The 22,197-nt window shown below is 45.5% G+C and overlaps 1 protein-coding gene across 1 annotated transcript in view; it reads right to left on the bottom strand.

Moving 5' to 3' along the window:
• LOC119187894 (UPAR/Ly6 domain-containing protein crok) overlaps window positions 1–16,838 on the bottom strand; it is a 79,679-nt gene extending 62,841 nt beyond the window's left edge. Inside the window, exon 1 of the mRNA XM_075879506.1 lies at window positions 16,319–16,838. Coding sequence (XP_075735621.1) covers window positions 16,319–16,391 — 73 coding nt within the window. The 5' untranslated portion in view covers window positions 16,392–16,838. The remainder of the gene's footprint in view (window positions 1–16,318) is intronic.
• Window positions 16,839–22,197: the final 5,359 nt, after the last annotated feature.

Here is a 22,197-nt window from a genome sequence, read left to right as displayed (position 1 = left end):
ACGTGTACTACCCATCATTCCCATGTTCGCCGAAGAGCCCTGCGTTGCAGCTCCCATAGACTCTAGCGCCAGAGTTCCCTCTAGTGTATATTAGGAAACTCTATGCTCTCCTCAGCTTTCCCTCCTTCGTGGTTGCCATCATGTGCTTTCTCCCATGATTCCTCGTTGCGGCCGTCTTGCGGTGTGGCCTTTATCATCTCATATATCGCTTAGTCAACGGAATGGCTGTCGCATAACGGAAGAACTGGGCTGTTCTCCGCAAAGCTGGCAATAATGAACGCAGTTGAACGTAGATCACAATAGCCTGACGTCACCGCTACGTGCAGCATCTATGAGATATATGATCCTGAAAAACAACGCCAACATTAGGGCCAAGGCAGACTAGAAGCTTCCGGTGCCCAACGGGCACGCACAGCTGCGTGTTGAGCTGCTGAGTCGTTGTTTACATGAATACCGCGCTTTATCACCTACAACCGGCCCCTTGCGTTGAAGTCTCATACCTAAATAAAAGCGTGAAAAAGTAAAAACTAGAGAAACAAACACACACACAAAATTTCACTTATTGCCGTAAGCCGCCTTTCGTGCACTGTCATCAGATTTTTACACTACGTAGCCCAAAAAGTTATTATTACAGTAGCAAATTGCAGCCTTGAACACAGACCTGAGCAATAACAGAAATGTAATCGACTCTTTTTGCACTGATTTCCTCCAAAGTTTTATTGCCCCGACTCAATATTACAAATTTACTCAAACTACAAACTACAACAAACTAAGTTGCTTTGCATGATGGAAGAAGGCTGGAGGTTTGCGTGAAGATGTAGAGGCTTGCTGTGGCTTCAACAATAAAGCGTTACACGTTGTTAACAAGTTTCAACAGGAGTTATGCTTCAATTTTGTCTTCACTAGCTGATTCTTGCACGAGGTCATATGCTACAATGAACACCCTCTTAACGCACGCGCTGGAGGGAAAGATGGATATTATAACGTAGGGAAACCTTGCACCCCATGTCGTAATGGCGAAAGGCTTTGATACTAGTGTAAGGCGTTGCAGGTTAGCCCAAGAAAAAAGGGGAAGAAATCGGCTTCGTAGGGACCCTTCGTCTGACAGAACGGGTGGACCCTACAGAGTGGATGAATATATATCGAGACAAAAACTGCCGTGGAGGATGATTACAATTTGATTTTGGGAAAAAAGATGTAGTAGATTACCGGTAAACAAAGGCAAGAAAATTTGATTGAATTGAACAGAACGTTACAGTTTCTAAAAGATGATTATATTACAAAACTATAAGATAATGAAATTTAATATAAGTAAGCGATGGCCCATAATGCATTACGTGCAACTAAAATTATCATCGAAAAGTACATCAAGTAAATTTTCGCACTGAAATTTGCACAGAAAATACTGTTAATTCTTTAAAGCTTGATATCAATTATACAATTTATTGAATTAATTACCATTTTTGGTGAGTTTGATACATGCGAACTCGACAGAACTCGACTATATAAAGGTAAGACCCTTCGTTTGCACCGATGACCAAGTTGGTTAGGGCCATTCCGCACATGCGTGAGTGATTCCTCAATAGCCGAACATTCCCTCATTCATTCAAGTGTATGCAAGAGAATATACTTATATTACCGTGTCGAGCAGTCTATTATACACAGTAAGCTCAGACAGACACACTTTAGCGGTGTAGCAAAAATAGAAAAAAGAAAAGAAGACATTGAGGAGAGTTCACCCTCTTCTGTCTCTTTCTTTTTTTTTTTTTGTAAGCTGATTGTTAACCGCGCAAACTACCATAATCAATCGTAACCGACACGGGCAGCCTTCCACGCTTAGACGTGGGCAGGCCATTTCTTTTTTTTTCCTATCTCCTTCTTTCTCTCTACATAAAAAGTAAAGAGTCGTCTTCTAGTATCCCTCGAAGGTGCAAGCCTATTTTTCAACCCCTTTTAACTTCCCTTCCGGACCGTTCCTATTTGTCGAGGGCGAATCGCCTCGGAGAGAACTTGCTTTCCTGGCACGCGACATGCCCGGCATCGCACATCGTCTACTGTATAGACTACCAGTCCTCGTCGCCTTCACGTTCTCCTTTACTTTACTGCCTCCCCCTTCTCCCCTCTCTATTTAACTGCGGTCCCCGAGCTCACTGGCGTGCGCAATGGCCAAAAGCCCTGCGCGCGGTCCTCGGATTCCGCGCGCTCATCCTTCCCCGTTCAGCTCTCGCCTTTACTCCTTGAAAATTGAATTGCGTGCCGTCCGCAGATATGCGGTGGCCGCGGGTCTGTTGCAGCAAGAGCCCTTGCGAGCGCGACGTAGAATGGCACGCGGTGAGTGTTCGAGAGAAAGGAAAGAAGGACTAGAAAAGAATAGGAGAGAGTAATAATAGGGCACCGCGAGAGACATGCACCATTACTACAGGAAACTCGCTTTCCATCGGCTTCATTAGCTTCAATGGCTGCCCCGCCGCGGTGGTCTAGTGGCTAAGGTACTCGGCTGCTGACCCGCAGGTCGCGGGTTCGATTCCCGGCTGCGGCGGCTGCATTTCCGATGGAGGCGGAAATGTTGTAGGCCCGTGTACTCAGATTTGGGTGCACGTTAAAGAACCCCAGGTGGTCAAAATTTCCGGAGCCCTCCACTACGGCGTCTCTCATAATCAAATGGTGGTTTTGGGACGTTAAACCCCACAAATCAATCAAGCTTCAATGGCTAACTCTGGGTATAGTATCTGAAAGAATGGGGAACGTGGCAGAATTTGTTTCACTACGTACTCGCGCGTGTCTGTTTTCTCCCTGTAGCTCTCTGTTAAATAGTTTCCACATAGAAGAATGCTAAAAAAGATTCACCGTTCAGCAGGCTCTTTTGGAACAGTCGCTCGAGTCTACTGTGCGAAAATAAGCGAAGAACCGCTTTACGGCCTCGTGCGTCCTGCCAGTAGTATTCATCTTATCTATCCGCAGATTTGCCGACATGGATTTCAAAGCCACTTAATCTACTCTAATAGAGCTAACCGAAAACCGCACTGTATGACCCGTCGTGGAGGCTGCAGGACTGGCAGAGGTGTTGTGGGCTAGCGGGCTTAATTCTGTGCAATCGTGGACGCATTAAGATAGGAGCAGAACGAAAAAAAAGACTGAAAAAAAGAAAATATAAACGAACGTCTCCACGACTGCATATAATATAAAGCGCCCCGCATGTGCTCAAAATCGATTCGCCTCTTTCCATTACGTAACCATTTGTCTCTATCTTTTTTTTTAATCACGACGCATTTCCAAATATGCACAGAAAACATATTTCTAAGACGTACTTTGGTTTGTCAGAATGGCGTTACCACAAAGTGGATATGTTACACTTTCCGATAACTCTGCCGGCACTCGACGCCACTTATATAGATATCGTATCTCGTGGACTTCAGTTGGGGTGATTGCCGCACATTTTCTGTCCTCACCTTTGCCACACCGTCGTGTACCGGCCTTGACACGCCGGGGTTCGTATACTCAGAAGTACGAGGTTCCCGTTAAACTCAGCGCTTAAGCAAAACACCAAATGACCCATTTCTCCCTTTCTTTTTGGTAGATATACTACAAGAAGCTCTTATATTGCTTAATAAGTGGAACACTGATGAACTTGCGTGTGATACTGCGGACTAATTTAACACACCCTCGTCAGAGCCCGTAACTAGAAAAAGGGTGGGGGGTGGGAGAAGTTTTACACTAACAATTTCTGCAAGAGATCATTCTAGTCTATCACGATACGGTGCAATACATTAGCCAAGCCATTTGACCAATGAAAAAAATGTACCAACAAAATAGTTTTGCGTATTTGGCCACAGATTACTCTAAATGGTTAAGCCCTTTTCTTGAAAATAAGAGTAACAAATTCACGTTTTCATTTTACATAAAGCGACAAAATTTTGAACTTTCATTCAAAAAATTTTCTGTCTGTAGATTTCCCGTTAAGCTTTCGGGTCAAACATTCTCAGCCCATGCTCAGCGAGAAACTTCCATACGCAATCCTGACCAAGCTATTCCACACATTATAAAATGTTCACCTTTTCAGCAACGTATATCATCAGCCATATACATTCCGTGTTACTCTTCCTTTCTCTCTCTCAATGGTCCTCTTTTTGTCTGCTCCAGTGCAGTTTGCATACTTAAGAGACGCATCATATAGGCCAGTCTTGTCAGAATTACTATTGCTGCACTGTCACCTCGCTAAATTTCCCGAGATACCATAACAATACGTGGGGTTTTACGTCTCAAAACCATTAGTTCATTATGAAAGACTCCGCAGCGGAGGGCTCCGGAACTTCTGACTATCCGGTGTTCTTCAATGTGCACTGAAATCGCACAGTACGCGGACCTATACCATTTCGCCTCTATCTAAATGCGACCGCCGCAGCCGTGATCGAACCCGCGACCTTCGGGGTCAGCGGCCGAGCACCCTAGCCAATGATCCACCGAGAGCCCGACCACCTGGCTGCGAAGCGCCGCACTAACACTGACCGCCACTTCCCATTGAAATCCGCTCCTTCGCCCAGGCATTGAAAAAAACAAGAGGAGGCCCTTCCCCGACCTGCCAATTAAATTCATGTGAGCACGAGCTTCAGTTGAAGGAGAACCCCGTTTACTGTGTATCTTGTATCGTTGGCACGGATATATGATTTATACCTTCCCATACGGGGTTATGGTACTCTTATCTGTCAGAAAAACTACCGCGTTCTATCCATCATCAGCCAATGTTATACCGCGGTGCTCTTCAAAAAAAAACAGTCGGGCATGGCCTGTTTGCGTTCACGATAAATCAGCGCACGGGCTAAGCAAATACGAGAAAGAACGAACAAACTGACGAAACGTGGCAAAGCTTTCCGCTACTGTTGCTCAATATATACGTGATCTCTCAGAGCATTGCTCAGTCTTGTTCGTATACACCGCGAACCTACGTCATGTCTGAAACACGGTATATTCGTATGCCACCATGAAGAGTAGCAGGACTGATAGGCGTGCTCGTTGTATATATATATGGAAACTTTTTGTGCTGCACGAACAAGCGCAGCACAAAAAGAAGCGCAGACTGAAATTTCACTTTGTTCGCAGAGGAAATACATACCAGAGATTGCTGAATCCTTTTTTCACGAAAAACGACACTGTTAGTTGTCTCAGCTCACCTTCCTTATCACTTTTACATAGTGAGATTTTGTTTTTGCACGAGATCCGATTTATGTTGACTCTAAATGCCTCTTGTATTTTCCTGTCCCCCAGTGTTCTTTTCCTGCTATGTATTTCGTCTATGAATGAATTAGAGTTTCAGTCGGCACTTCTTTGTGTGCCGCTGTTTTTATGTCCATGCAGTTGATCTGCGCTGCCAAGTTTCCGTAATGAGCCGTGACGAGTGTTCAATTTTCTTGGTCACAGAACAAAGGTAAAGAGCTTCCATAATCACGTTCCATCATACAAGCTTGAGCTCGTTTTGCACACCGGGTTCACTTCTAATGTGCAAAGTTTTTTACGCAGACATGCTTTTAAGATTGCGGACTGTTGAATTTGTTTAAAAAAAGCAGAAATGAAGTTAGGGGTAATTGCCGTTACGAGGCTTCGAAGTCAGTTAGCGCAACGACAGCAGTCTTTCAAAAAGCTAAACACCATTTTTTTTTATTCTCGCACCGCATGACATGGTAGTCTCCTCTAAAACAACGTGCTCTTAACGATGTAAAAAACATCTAAATCTACTACAGTAATAATGCATGCTGTGCCTTCTTAAAGTACACGTGCAGGCGCCATTGTTATACCCGCAGAGTTGGCGTGCTGCACAATGGCACTGAACGAAATGCGAAACGTAAATTTTTCGCGGTATTTCTAAGTAGTTGCATCGTTTGGCTCCCTACAACACGTCTCTGCTGGTTTAGGAGCTGTAAGATGGAAGTGTCATGACAAGAGTACGAATGTTTTTTTAGTTTCACACTTTGAAATACAGCTACGAAAGAAAATGTTAGGAACAGTACTCCAAGGACAAAATTTGGCTTGCTACCTCACAATGACGAACGGAGATAGAAAGGTCAGAATCAGCACGCAATACGTACGCCGGACCATGCGCAGAAGCACAGGGAACACTAATAAATGAAGGACTGACTGTCACAGATCCGCCCATCAAAAACTTCCTAGCTTGCACTTCAAATATAGTCCTTAGTTAGGAATGGAAGCCAACAAAAGCTACATTTGCAGTTCACACAATAACGGTGAAAAAAATGGGGGTCAACATCTATGACTGTGGACCGCTTAGGAATAGTGAAAATATGAATCACTCTCATACGTTGTGCTCTTCGTTTCTCCTTGAATGCGGCACAAAACACACCAGTGTTTCGTTTCGCAGCTTTGTAATATCACTTCGTAAGTTCCTAATAATTTCTATTTGTTCCACTCAATTAGCTGTCAATATACTGCGGGATCTATTGTCGACAATAGCTGTAGTATTAGGATTCCTGCGGCCCCGTCGCGGTGGTCTAGTGGCTAAAGTACTTGGCTAGTGACCCGAAGGTCGCCGGATCGAATCCCGGCTGCGGCGGCTGCATTTTATGATGGAGGCGGAAATGTTATAGGTCCGTGTGCTCAGATTTGGGCGTATGTTAAAGAACCCCAGGTGGTCGAAATTTCCGGAGGCCTCCACTACGGCGTCTCTCATAATCATATAGTGGTTTAGGAACGTTAAACCCCACATATCAGTCAATCATTAGGATTCCTGCTGTAGATTAGAATCTATGACTCTCGTACCTTAGAGCAAAAGTAATGTGAAACACAGCTATCGCCTGTCAGAGTGCTCATAATAGAGGCTATTGATGAAGATATACTTCACTGCTGATGGCGAGCGACAAGCATGCGATAAGGACAGGACGGACGCTGCATTGCGGTCGTTCATTGCATCGTGGACGACCTGCAGCCCCCTGGCGAAATTGGCTGACCTCTAGTAAAAATAAATAGTCTGGTCTATAAGCAGGCGTGACCTAACATACTGACCGACCTCAGTTTCGTAACTGCAGCATTCTTGAAAACGAACAACTGAAGTTTGCTTTTTTATCCTATTAATTAGCTGTCTAAGCACTTCAATTTCTCATGGACATAGCTTCTGCTTTTTTTTAGCTCAGGCTATGTAAGGCGTAACAGCAAAGTCACAGGCAAAATTTTTTTACACCTATTGTCTGCTCATAGTAAAAAAACAAAAATATTTAAAAAAATCAAGTAAAGGGTACATATAAACGCGAACAAACGCTTTCATCGTATTTTCACTTTCCTTTCAATGTCGAAATCACACTTTAAACTCTACGAGTAGGACGGCAGTTTTCTGTTGCCAAAGATAACACCGTTCAGCGCGGAGGAACTCGTCGACCCCAAACTGCCCTTGGAGCGAGACGACGCGGCGCAACGGTTTCGAAACTCTCGACGGCGTCATCGATCACGGTCTATTTTCTGCGTATTATCTGTGTGCCTTTCCAAGATGAAGGTTACCGCTTAGAATACTCGAAATATTGTGACAAGAAAGGAAGAAAAAGAACAATGTCTTAGTGGAATTGTAGAGATAAGCCGCCTATCTATTTGCGTCATGCAACATCTAATTGACGCTGTTCTCCTCGACTCACTTCTTTTTTTTGTGATATGCTGCCAGCGCTACCGTCCTGTTCCGGCTCACTTACAGAGCTCAGTGGTGACACTGACGCCTACTGTGCTTCTCCATTCTCAGTAGGCCTTCGCGTCTTGCGAGTCTCTCACTCCCTGACACAATACCGGCCGTGCCTTAAACCTACGGTTTAGCGAGTACAAAACGTTTGGTGCTCTAGATGCGCTATTCTTCGTACTTTTCTCTATGTTCATGAATAATTCAGCCTGTTCACGCAGTTTTCGATCGAAAGATAAGCTTCTTTGTTTATTTTTTGCAGCATCGACCACGGAAACGTACACGCGTTGCGCGCATACATACCACCGCGCTTCGGTATATACAGAGTTCGGTAAGTAAGCACCGCTAAACTGACGTGTACGTCTATGCGTGCATGTATGTGTGTGTGTTTCAAAGGGGCGTTGGTCCTGGGAATCCCGTGTGCCTGGTGTCACGATATAGTACGCTCTCTAACATGGCATAAATGCATGTTGAGATAACTGTACGATGGTCGTGGTTTCTTTCTGCGCGGACTGCATAGTGTACAGTTACTTGTAGCGGCAGCTGCAGTTTGCCGTTTTTTTTTTTCTGAACAAGCTGTATTATATAGTTAATTGTTGCGGCCACTGTAATGACCTACTTTTTTTTCACTCCAACTGTTTTGTTAGCCTCTACCTCATGAAAACACACACACACACACACTGCATACTTCGACAAATAAGGGGTCTTAAACCATAATATCTTAAACCGCAAATGTTATCTTAATCCTTATCTTAAATCTTATATTAAACCTTAAAATAAACCTTATTCCTAAGCTTATCTTAAACCCTAAACCTTAAATCTTAAACCTTAATAGATTGCCCGTATAGCGAAACAAGATTCCTATGAACGAAACCACAAGCGAAGTGAACCATAAATCCCGACCAATAATGGCATCATTTGTTGCGCGCATCCAAACCACTAAGCCCCACCGCAGCCAGCCTACTGCAACGGTCCTCTCACGGCCGTGCGGCACCGTAATGTCGAGCGAGCACGGAAGCTGCAGGTGCGTGTCCCAGAACCGTGCCCACAGAAGCCTGATCTGCATGCAGCAAGCGCGCTCGTAATCGAGGGCTTCCAGGCAGAGCGTATGCGCTGACAGTGTACGGGCGACGCCACGCTATACATAAACGCGAAGCACAGGCGCGGTCGTGCACACACGACACACTACACGCGCACTACAGGCCCACAAGGATAGGGCACTAAATCTGTGCAGCACTGCCGAATATCTATAAAAAAACAGATGCAACAACTCAGAATAGTGCCGGACCATGAAGGAGATGTCAACTATAACTCGCCAGAAGCATACTATTGGGCTTGCACTGGTCATTTATGACTGACAACGACACGGCTGCATACAACAACGCCGCTTGTTTCGATCGGATATTACTGAACGTCCGGGCAGTTTGTAACACTTAAGTGCATCAGAATCGTATGCACATGTGAATGATCACGTCCGTCGTTTCGAAAGTTATCTTACAAGTAAAAAAAACACGTCTTCTTTTATGTACAGTAAGTATATATACTTGGTTGGAGGTACGGCGTCACGCTGGTATACACCTGTGTTATATACTTGCCAAGAAAGGTGCGATGATGGCTCAAACACAATTATCGGTACTACTCGGGTGTTGCAGTTTCCCTATTGACTACTTTGGTGTTGTCAGTCCCCATGCGTGACGTCATTGCGTGGAGCACTAACGATTCGTGCTTAAGGGAAGCCGACACGAAATTTCGGAGGCACCTTCTAAGTCCTTATAGCTTGTAATATTTTATTTTGATTATTAAAATTTCGACGAGTGCTATGTCGTCCTTCAATTTCACTTCTAAGTCCGTTCTCTCTCCTTCTTTTCATTGTAGTACAGATGCAAACAAGCCACCAATGAATAAAATCGGTTCTTTTACGGGGCGAAGGCGATTTTTTAACTTGGAATCATGATTAGTGAGTATCACGAGCTACGCAGCCTCCACACTGCTGCACCGTATTGCTAAAGAAGGACATAAATCACGTCGGCAACACCAGTTTCTGCGGAACGCATGGCCAGAGAACGATTAGAGAAAGAAACAAAAGTGCGGCTCGCGCGCAGAAACGCGAGGTGTGCTTACGCGCTACAACGTGCGTCCTATCGTTATACCTTAGGCCTGCACTTGACGGCACCTGCAAGTTCGAAACGCTAGCGACGATGTAGTAATAAATGCATTCTAGTTTCCACGTCACTTCACGAAAAAAAAACGATCTAAATGTCTTGCTCATTTCTCTGTATCCCCGACGCATTATCCTACGTACACGTATGAAAGGGCTTGCTATAAAAAGGACCGGAACCGAGCGTCGTTAGCGAAATTTCCAATGTGGACGGTACCTAATGCAACATCTGTTGCTTTGCTCTCCAGTGTATAACTCCAGAATTCACAGAAACATAAGCCTCGCGTCAGGAGGCACTTTAAAATTACTGGCTCATTTGGAAAGCTACATGGCCTGCACACCTATAATCACCCTGTGGAGCTCATGGGTACTGCAATACTGCCAGACCCACTCGCAGAAAACACAGCATATCAGCCGAGTGAGGGCGATATCTTCACGAGTAATGCTTACACAGCAAAAGTTTCGGCAAGTGAAATTTTTCGGCATCCTACAAGTTTGGGTAGCCGTGGTCCCTCTCGCTCTCCGTCTCCCCCCCCCCTCTCTCTCTCTCTCTCGATAGATAGATAGATAGATAGATAGATAGATAGATAGATAGATAGATAGATAGATAGATAGATAGATAGATAGATAGATAGATAGATAGATAGATAGATAGATAGATAGATAGATAGATAGATAGATAGATGACCTCAATGTGTGCAAGGTCACTCGTAATTTAGGAACGATACGAGAAAACATGTAACACTGGTGTCTTCGCTTCCCAGCCGTTTCTCAAAAGCCTCACGCCAGCCACCGTATAGAATATTCTACAAATCGCTCCAATCGCGAGAGTGCAAGAACGAGTGAATTGCGACAGAATAAGACGCCCGTCCAATATATATACCGCAGCGTCGGGCCTGGAGCCGTCTCACGTGAGCCTATACCAATGCACCGCAGGGCGGACGTGCAGCCAGCCCGACGCCAAAAGGGGCGTGGCCGCTGCTGCTGACTCACCCTTTGCGAAGAACGCGATGCCAGTTCACGATGAACACCAAAGCCCATGGCACACGGTGCTGTTCTCGTAACATCGCCCCGACGACCAGTAGTGACCTAATGGCTGCACATGCTTTCCTTTTTCTATCTCTCCAACTTACAATTCACGGCAGCACCAAGCAAAAGAGTCAGGGTCAAAGACGCAAACGGGCGCTGTGAGTGGTCAACGGTCTCTCAAACTCTCGCATTTAAAAAAATGATAAAGTTAAGAAAAAAAACCTGACTCAGTGAAGTATGCGCATGAAGCCTCACGGCAAAGTTGCGCCCAGAAAGAAGAGATTGGCATACGTTTATTATGGAAGAAGTTATGAGCGCGTAACTGTGTGCATCAGCATGGGTTAAGTTGTCAAGCGTCAAAGTTTACTATACGTATATAAGCGTAACCATTTTGTTATGCTGGACAATTGATATATCACGGTGTTTCGAAAATGTGTCCGAAATTCTCTATAATAGGGAAATTCGATATTTGTTCGACGACTTTCCAGTTCATGCTTCTGTAGCTGCAAGGTTCTTAAAATGGCTCATGGCATTATTTGGGAGTGTAATTAAGAAAGTTAAATTATTTGGGTGTATGTGAGTTGCATTTCATTGCGCGACAATAGGTACTAAAGCCCGCTTCTTCAATACCCCAACGTTGTGAGAATTTTTCGCATGAAGAACATAATTATTCTATTTGAGTTAACCAGATATTTCTATTATTCAAAAAGTCAATTAATTGAATTTTTCTACTTACTATCTCCGACAGTGTCTTCAGTCATCTTAAGATGGGTGGTGGTTAGAGCGAAAACAATGTTGAAGGCAGCAAACAAACATAGTATTTCCCCGATTTGTGTCAATTTGGGGCACAATTCTTGAAACACGCGGTATATCTATTCAACATCAATTCAACATCCCGAAGCTGCAAGGTGCATAACGAAGGGGCTAGGGCTTCTCTTTGATTCTTACCATCTAGCATTCTTTAACGCGCCTTTAAAGCACATCATCGTTGCCTTGCGCATCTCCGTCCTAATAACTATCATGATCACCATGTCCACTGGAGGGCAAATGCCTCTTCGATGTTCATCCAGTTAACACGACCCTGTGCTTGCCGGTGTCATGTTATCATCGTAAACTTCTTTATATAATTTTACTGCCCCTATTATTTTCCCTCCCTGGCGTGCTTGCCTTCTTTTGAAATCCACTCATCACTTTTATAGAGCAGCGGCCACTTTGGCTTCTCAATAGATGACCTGCCCATGCGTATTTCTTCGTCTTTGCTCCAAGATTTCCTTAACACGCGTTGGTTTTCTGACACAATTTGCTGCTTTCTTGTCCCTTGAAGTTAAACTTGTTTTCCTTTTCATTGCTCGCTCCGTCGTCCTCAATTGAAATTGAGCCCGATTCTCGTAAGCATTCTGATTCCTGCCTCGCCGGTAAGTTCTAATGAGACGTAGCTGATATATATATTTCTATATGGGATACAGGTAAACTGTATTATTTCAGAATGCTTCTCAGTTTCACTCCACCCCATATTTATTCTAGCTGTTTCAGTCTCATGATCCCGATTGGCGCTCCTTAATTGCCCTTAGTAGACGTATTTTCTTGCCACATCCACCTCTTTGCTACCTGTCCCACCCCACTGCTAACTTCGTGGCGGTAAAACCTTACTTCACTGCAGGATGAAAAAAATTGAAATTGTAGCTGAAAATAGCAACACAAGTTCAATACGAACAAGGACCACAGCAAGAACACATAGAGTCATGTTTGTTTTGTATGCCATGAGTGAGAGAGAGAGAGAGAGAGAGAGAGAGAAACAACGCAAGTTAGCAGTTAGCATCATTTACGAAGAGTTTCTACCTCCCTCTCTCTCTTTTTTGCATGCCTTGGTGAAGTCAGATCCGCCGGTCAAAAATGTTGGTTACTAAAAATAATCCCCAAGACTGATTGATTTGTGAGGTTTAACGTCCTAAAACCACGATATCATTATGAGAGACGCCGTAGTGGAGGGCTACGGAAATTTTGACCACCTGGGGTGCTTTAACGTGCACCCAAATCTAAGCACACGGGCCTACAACATTTCTGCCTCGATCGGAAATGCAGCCGCCAAAGCCGGGATTCGATCCCGCGACCTGCGGGTCAGCAGCCGAGTGGCTTAGCCACTAGACCACCGCGGCGGGGCCAATCCCCAATATTTGTTGGGACACGGATCCTTACCATCTTGCTTAATTCAGAAGCATTACCCTCTTCCTTTTTTGCTTATTTAACTATTTGTCGCGAACTCATCCTCTCTCATTCATTTCTTTCTTACCTTTCGCCCCCCCACTTCCTCGAAGCGGGTTAACAAGCTGGATATTGATTTTCCGGTGAAACTCCCTGGCTTCCGAATGACCTTCATCTTTACTGTGTATAAGAACAAACGCGTTCCTAATTATTTTAAGGCAGTTAGCGCGTTTACCACAGAAAAAGACGCGTTAAATGAGGCAGGTTATACAAAGACAGCGTACAGAGACCACAGTATAAACACTGGCACTTCCGGCACTTCCCACAATGAGGCCCACTCCAGCCTCCACACAATGGCTGTTCTTGGAAGGTCACCTTGCGAAGATTGGTGTGCAATAACGGTACGAGACAGTGCAGCAATAAGTGTTTCTCTGTCACACCGAGCATTAAACCTTTAAATTATGAATTTGGGTGCACGTTAAAGAACCCCAGGTGGTCTAAATTTCCGGAGCCCTCCACTACGGCGTCTCTCATAATCATATAGTGGTTTTGGGACGTTAAACCCCACATATCAATCAATTATATTCTACTTTTTTTGTAACAATTGGTCTCGCTTCTCTATGCTATGGTTTTTTTTTTTCAACGACTCAAGGCACAAGCAACCAAAGTGCTCGAGATGTAGGAAGCTAAGTTTGTCGGAGAACATCGGGATACATTTTACTGCTAGAAAACAGTCAATAGCGCACACGTCTGCCTTTGAGCAAGAAATGACATGAAAATGGCTGGTTAAGCGGCTGAGTTCGTCACGTATGTGCGGAACATCTCTCAACATAATCAGTTCAATAGTATTACACGTCGTATACAGTTATACACTCTACGCAGCAAGTAAAATTGCTTTCTATTGTTTTTTTCACGTTTTTATATGTAGACACATGAGAAAATTGCCGTCTGTTTCATTAGTATAACTGTGTCTTACAGAAAGTGCAACATTATTGTGCAGTAGTTTCGGCGTCGCAAGTGTCCCTGGCGTGGATTAGACGGGTGTTCGAAGCGATGCTAATCCTAAACTAGTGCAGTATATGGGTGTATGGCCGCTGCCATAGCAACTGAGCTGACACAGACGCTTGCAGCGTCGTTGCCATGACAGCGTCCTCCGGTTTCCGCTGTGGTTCCTTTTCATGGGTACGCGTTACCGCAGCGTCATAGCAGGAATTATTGGGTGGAACATAGACGAAAATTCCAATTATGATACGTTCTACATATACAGTTGCACAACTCTCGTTATTTTTTTCTAGATTATTCTTTTGTCCAGAATTACGCCGGTTATACGTATAAATCAGTATAACAAAGTTATCTTTAGGAGCTGCAACATACCTCTGGTAGTTTTCTTTCACAAAGCGCTTATTTTATAGAAACACTACTTCGGTACTGTATGCCGTGGATTCACGAGGAACGTTATTCGAGGTGTGTTCAAAACAGTTGTAGAGCTTGAGCGTGGCGTTCTGTGTGCTTGCGCAAGGACAACTTACCTGCTTAGCATGATTTTCGGTCTTCAAGCTACAGTTCCAGTTGAGGTATTCTACACTTTTTTTCTCTATTACCTGTCTGTTGAATATACTTTACGTTTATAAGTAGTATTGACGACACGTGAAATACAAATCTGCGCATGGTGAGAAAGCTTAATACGCAGCAGGTCATCCTTTTCTCCACTGCCTTTTATATAGTATCTCAACGGCGTACATACCAAACCTTAAAAGGGTGTCAAAAAAAAAACAAATTCGTGGACGAGCAGCGATTACTTTTTCTTTTCTCTTATTATAATATTATAACCAATGTACCATATCTTCAGATAGTACAGAGCGTTTAGTGTTATATAGGATAATTCATAGTTTAGTGTAATATAGGGCAACTAAGAATTAAAAGTCACATGCTTTTATTTTCCGTGTGCCCAGCATTTAAGGCTTCTTTGGTTAGATCAGCCCAAGGAAACCTCCAAGGCTGGAGAGTTTTCTGTGGAATTGTCCCGCCCCTTATGAGGTAAAGTTCCATTTTAGAATTGCAGCTAATGTATTACATACTGGCTCTTGCTCTATAGACCGACGAGTAGCGTGTCAGAGAATCACATGGAAATTTAAAAAAGAAATTGAATGTGCAGCGAAAATAAACGCACTAACGGCGACACAAATTTATGGTATGAGGTGCATCATTTTCCTAACTTCTTTTTTTATCAGGCCATCCAGAAGCTCGCGCAGGCATTGCCTCTTCTTTCAGAGCGAACGAGTTCTACACTTAAGCGACCAAACAGTTCCTCACAGCCAAGGGGCAAATAAGAAGACGGGATAACAAACAACTTCAGCACACTTACTGAGCCGCCTGATGAGTCGATTCACCAGGATCCTGCCTATTTAAGACCGTAAACCGTCAACGAGGGATATTATGCGACGGTCTTAAAGCCCTTTAATACCGACAAGCGCGAATAAAAACAAAATCAATAGAGGTAATCCTTAAAAAAGAAGGAGAAAAAAAGAAACAAGTAGCCCACTTTGAGGAATCCGGAAGAATCCTGACGCGTCGTATGTATAGACCTTTGCAATGTATATGAGCGACGTATGTAAGCTGATCGAAGCGGCTTATTGAGGCCAGGGACTTAAAGGTCACATCTAGGCCTAACGAAGGAACCATTCGTGGGCACTTGCTGTGCACAGTTTGTTACTCTTATTCTTTTCTTGTGTGTGACTTTTATGTGTGGGCGAAGCACAATATGGTAGTTTACATTCCGGCGACTATTAGCGCCATCGAGTTGCACATGCAACCACCGTCCTAAGGTCAGAAAAACGGCGCAAGACTTTCCGGCATCGCTGAACCGGAAAGCTTCCCTCAATGAAAACAAGCGCGATTGTTTGCTAAGTTTATATTTTTTTCTCCGCCGGAGTCCGAGCTCGCTTGTCTCGATAAGTTACGCGCGCCTTCCGTGAGTGGAACGCTATAGCCGTAGCGATCACGGTCACTACTAAACATGAATTACATGCTCCAGTCTCGTCGTATGCGGCTATGGCCCTGCAAATCTAACGCGTCCTTTCTTTTCCCCTCTCCGCCTCAACTTCTGACCTATATCCCCGGCGACCGACATATAGGCGGTGACCTTTTCCCAAAGTTGCAACACCGCTCCGCGCAGTGGGAGTGTCCCGCCGGTCGAAGAATGCATCATGCAAGGGAAGGAATGAGAGTGTGTCAAATAGGGGTGCATTTAAAGGGGTCCTTACCTTTGTGCACAAACACCAGCGTGAAGAGAACAACTCCTACGAGGGATACTTGCGTACTGCTGGCGACGGCCATCGCAGCAGAATCACAGGTGGGGGTGGGCCAAGGAATAAAAAATGTTTTTTTTTCCAGTCCAGTAGACGACAAAAGCAGTCACAGGTCAGTCTCTCGAGTGCAGCCTTCAGCGAAGCGCAGGCACTCACTCCAGGCGTGCACAGTGCGGCTTGGATTGTATGTGCACTGCAAGAAGCGTCTTCCTTGCGAGCAGCCCGAAAGTACGAGCGGTGCCGATCTAGGGAAGCCGGGATGCGTGAGCCTTACAGTGCGACTTGGAGCGTCAAAGGGGGCCGAGGTGTTCCGACGGTGAGCTCCGTACCTCTCGCACACCGGCAGATGCAGACGCACTTAGCTCTTTCGGGTTGCGCGGGCGCGCGTTTTAACCGCAAGAGCGCTCGCCGAGATCGGACATGGCACAGTGGCGGCAGCGTCGGCTGGCTCTCCCTCCCGGTCCAAGTCGGCGGCTGCTCGTCCTTCGTGACCGCGTGAACTAACGAAACCTGGGACGCTCGCGCTGGGGTCGATACGTGGTCCGAGCGGCGTCCGTGGTGCGCACGCGCGAGCAGGGGCGGGCCTTCCCGCGCGAGCCCGGATGCTGATCGATTGATCAACCGGCAACGTGGACGACTCTGTGGCGGCAGCTCGAGAGCAGATAGCGTTCACAGCGCGCAGCGGCGGGACACGCACGCGGCGCTCTGTGCGAGATCCTGGCAGAGTAAGTGCGAGCGCGGCAGTAAAGCCCACCACGGGCGATCGATGTGCATCGTTCTCGACGCAAGCGCTGCTCAAACGACTGGTGATGGCGTCTGGAAACGACCCGACTCTTCTGTTTACGCCGGTTGGCTGCAGTGCCTTCCGGCATTGCCTGACAAACGATTCCTATATTAGGCCCAGGAGTGTTGTGTTTTGCAAAATCTGTAGCCAGTCTGCTGGACTTTTCTCGTTTTGCACCGCTGCATGCAGACTAAAGCCGTCGTGAAATCAATTAAGTGAAGGGAAATTTTAGTGTGATGCAACTGTAAGCGTTGTGAACGCTGTCAACATTAATAGCGTTCAAAACGCTACCGAAGAATTTGCATGTAGGTTACCAATTACGTGACGTGGTAAACTTTCATATTATAGTACCAAGTTTAAGCTTCTACGTGGCATAATTATCTCATGAAACAACAGGAGTCCATTTAAAGGCAGCATGTAATGAAACCAACAGTGAATACTGACGGGACAGCATGAGTGCACAGCATGGGAGCATGATTTCGTCCTTCTATTGGAGCTGTCCTTTCAGTAGCGCCATTTTTTCTCTCGGTAGTTTTTTTTTTTTAATGGTAGAAACCACGTGTGTGCCTATGTTCCATTTATTCTCTGCAAACCGTCCCCGAAACAATTCCCTACCGTATTTTAATTGAAAACGAAGTGCATACCTACTGCTGTAGGTAAATTCTTACGCTAGTCTTTAAAACAATAATGTAGGGTCATTTAAATTACGTGCTTTTGCTTACACGAAGAACAGTAATACGCTACTCTTTTGTCACCCATGAACGTATGTTTTTGCGTAAAAGGGTTACGCTAAATATCAAATCGAAATGACCTGCGTATGCTGACTATTATAAAATAGCCTAGCGCCTTGTCTATGTGAAACTGTTATGTATGAAATATTTTTGTGTTAGCACTAAATACCCATCTATACAAACTGCACCATGAAAGCTACTTGAGGCCTATCAAAGTGCGAATGTCAAGGAAGTAATGAAAACAATTAAATTGCTGTTCTCTGATTTTTCTCTGAAAAGCAGCAAAGAGCACTAGTGTAGGCGTAGTGGGGGATATCATAAGTCGGCAAATTCCCTTATCTGTTTACGCACTCAAACTGATATCGAGCCGCGAGTATGAGTGAGTGCGAGTGAGTAATATTATAGTCAGTTTAAGTCCGATTAAGTCCGGCTGAGGAAACAATTAAGTGAGTTTGTGTTCCAGTGAGTTTTGTTGAGGGAAGTTTTGGCGAGGTTGAGTCTGAGTAAGTCTAAAAGAGAAAATAAGTTTCTTGTGTATAATTTAGTTCAATATCGTGTGCTAACTTTTGGAAGACATAAAAAAAAACATCCGAATGCCTGTTCCCTCAATGCAAAAGCGATCTGGCAGTTTTTATCATACGACAACCACGGGGCGTTATTTTGTTAAGACTCAACTACAGATGGGCTGTCCATGTCAGTGCACGCCTATTCGAGAGGGACGGATAGCAAAGACGACCTATTATGTCCGTTGGCCAGCTCTCGAGCTCTGTTCAGTCAGCACACGTTGAATTGGACCATCCTCTGTGTGGGCGCTTCCAGAATACCATTCCATGGCACACGACAAAGTTGTCAAGGCGACAGCAGAAGACATTAGGAATGGTAAAGCCGAGAAAATAGGCGAAAATCAAAGTAGCCTGTGCCAACACTGACGTCAGTTATGAAATGAAATGGCGCCGTACTTCTGTTTCTGAACAGAAACGAGGCAGACGACAACATGGCATCAAATAGGTTTTCAGCATGAGTCGTAGACCCGCAACTAATTACTATACGAAAAGGTGTAAAGGGCTATTTCCCTGAAGAGGCCCTGAAATTATACAGATATTTGATGACAGACCAGCACACACAGCAAAAACATTCTATATAGATCAAGTGTCGTAAACAACTGCACCGAAATATTGCTAGTTTTTCTTTTTCGTTGATACTGAGGTTTAAATGTTAAAATCCTCCCGATCACGTATAATAAAGAAATCAATGTGTCATTACGTAAATTGTTTTGAAGTCTCGGTTACTACTCATTAGTCCATACTTCAGACCGGAAACTAGAACATCGCAGAGAAGCTGTCAATTGTTGCTATTACTGCGTGTAAAGGCTTATTCCTTTTAGAGATGCTTCCTTAATAACAAAACACGAGCTTGTTTTCTTTCGAGAACGCCAGCCAGGGCGGGTCGGGTTGCGACATCTCATGGCCGCGAAGGCTACGTAGGCAAGTATTGAAGCCATGGCTGATACACTGACGTCAAAGAGTTTTAGGTTGAAGAATGCAGCGGCGCTGTTTGGAGTTCTTCTCAAAAAGACAACAGCTGTGCGCCGTCTTTGCGGATTTGCTGACCGCACGTCTGTCATTTAGACACCTATCTTTTTTGAAAGTGAGTACTACATTCACGCTGCCAGCTCCTTTTAATCACGACAGCGTTAAAGAGCTCGTTTCGCTGAAATTCTGGCGCTGGTGCCCGTGTCATTGGTTCTGAGCAATAAATCAGCGTTGGTCGTGAATAAAAATTTGAGATAGATGCAAATCAATAAATAATAGAGAAACATCGAATCTTGGCGTTCAGTGTTGCGAACAGGCGTTTTATCCTAGAGCCATGCATGTGATTGCCTGGAACTGCTTGCGAAAAAAAAACTATATGAATGTCACGCAGTGCGATGACTCTCCTCAACGCATGTATTGTTGCTTGGCAATAGCGTGGAATCGCCTTAGGCGTCAATACAAGGAAATTGTATTACGATTGAGAGGCTTATTGGTCCACCTATTAGAGTGTATTTGGACATATTCAATTGTCATCACCAGCAAAAATACGAAAAAAAGAGCAGATGCATACGTTCGCACGTAGACGGACGTGTAGTACGTACTTCGCTTATTTGAAAAAAAAAGTTACATCAAGATGGGTACTTCCCAATCGCGCTTGCGATAAACAGTCTAGAATAGCATGAAATGCTGGTGTTACACGCACAGACGTACCCTGTCTTTTAGCACGGCTGAGGTGTCCACCGAAACGTGAAGCGAGCCTACTGATTTAGATTGCGATGAAGGTCAGTCCCGATATTACGCTATCGCGTTTTATACTGTTGAGGTGAAGCTCAAGCGTACTCCAACTTTTTCGCTGTTAACATTTACGATATCATTCTATTGAAACACGGAGCCGGACGAGTGACGACTCCGACGCGGCACACTGTGGCGTTCACGAGGGCACGAAACAACACCGGCATGCTAAATGGCTCACGCGCGCCCCCGACTGATCAGGCTCGCCACCTGACCGCTGTATACTTTGCCCAACGGTGTTCTGGTAGTGTTTCAACGATGTTAGATCCGCAGACAAACTGTCTCCAGGAGGTCACTGTTAAGTATAACCACTCTATGGTATATATAAAAATAGTATTGTTATTTTCAAGCTCAACTGTCTTCTCTCTTATCACCTCACTTACTCTTCAACATCCCCAACTTTTGGCCACTGCATTTAAAAGTCGGCAGGTGTAAGGAAAGGACACAAAAGCACTGTGTGTTAGGTACGATTTTTGGAAAAAGGACTTAAAGATGCCGAGGAACGTCAAACCAAAACTGAACAAGACGAGCGGAGGGCAGGTGGCACGAAGGCGACAACAAAAAATGAAAAAGAAGAGGAGAAGAAGAAGGAACGTGCGGAAAAGACAGCTCGAGGGTTGAGGCCACGAAGGCAGAGGAAGCGGTGCGCCACCCGAGAGGACGAGTTCCTGGCAGCGTTCCTGAGCCGGACGTGGGACCCGTACGTGTCGGCCAGGTCGAGCTCCAGTGTGTCTGTTCGAGGTCGAGTCCGTCAGCCTGTACAAGGTCCAAGGACGGGGCCTGCTGAACGGCTCCTGCCTGGGTGCACTGGCCGGGAGCAGGTTCGTGGGCGAGGCCTACCGGGTGTGGTCCTCGTGAGCCGTGGCCTGATCCTGGGCCTCAGGAGTTGCGACCCTGACTGCTGGGTTAGCCGCGACGTCCGACTCAACGGCGCTGCACACGGTAGCGCATCCGTGTGCCGTCAGCCGTTCCAGCCGGGCCACCTTTGCCCTCGCGCACGTCGACGACCGCATCATGTCGGGACGACGGGGACCCAAACTGTGAGACAGCGGTTTCTTCTTACGAACCGAGAACTATACGCGCTGGACACTGCGTTAGCGTAGCCGCGAACTCTGCGCAGATTAATGGCGGTCTGACTCTCGTGTATGTTGCGTGATGCTTGGCGTATAGGGTTGGATATATATAGTTTTATTTTCTCCTGCCACTTCCTTCTCTAGTGTACAATATAAAGCTTCTTTTGTTCGCTTAAATTGCTCATGTTAATCCTTTCTCGTCCGCTATAAACAAACATAGTGACGAACGTCCTTAACCATCTCAATATCTGGCGTCCGCGCGACAGGACTAAGCTCTCGCGTTACATCTGAGAGCCTCACGTTGTTTGTGTGTGGCAGACGAGAATGGACGACAAGAGAAAGCTAGTTGAGCTAGGGAAGGAGATGGGGCTGAGTGGAGAAGCTTTGGTGGCATGGGTGAGCACTGAGGAAAAAGAAATGAGGGACCAGAGAGCGAAAGATCGAGAGGAGGCACGTCTAGCAGCACAGGTGGAGCATGAGCGTGAAATAGCTCGCATGGAGGCTGAAAGGCTCCTGCTCGAGGAGCGACGTCGCGTCGCAGAAGCGCAGCGTCCGAGCACGAGTTCCGAGGATGATAGTATGGGTGGTGGTCAGAGTTTCCGCAGCCCACACAAAATGATTCCGCCCTACAATGAGAGTAGGGACGAACTGGATGCGTACATCCAGAGATTTGAGATGGTTGCCACGAGCCAAGGCTGGCCAACTGACAAGTGGGCCCTGTTACTGAGTATTGTGTCTAACGGGAGAAGCCTTGACCGTGGTAGGACGGATGTCTGCAGAAGACTCTACGGACTACGCAAAGCTCAAGCAGACGCTCCTACAGCGGTTCCGTTATACAGAGGAGGGATACCGCACGAAGTTTAGGGATGCCCGGCCCGAGAATACTGAGACAGGTTGACAGTTCGCGGGACGTCTCTGTTGA

This window comes from Rhipicephalus microplus, chromosome X (genome assembly GCF_043290135.1).
Source record: "Rhipicephalus microplus isolate Deutch F79 chromosome X, USDA_Rmic, whole genome shotgun sequence".
In the NCBI taxonomy this organism is placed as follows: Eukaryota; Metazoa; Arthropoda; class Arachnida; order Ixodida; family Ixodidae; genus Rhipicephalus; species Rhipicephalus microplus.
This window is presented reverse-complemented; position numbering and strand designations above follow the sequence as displayed.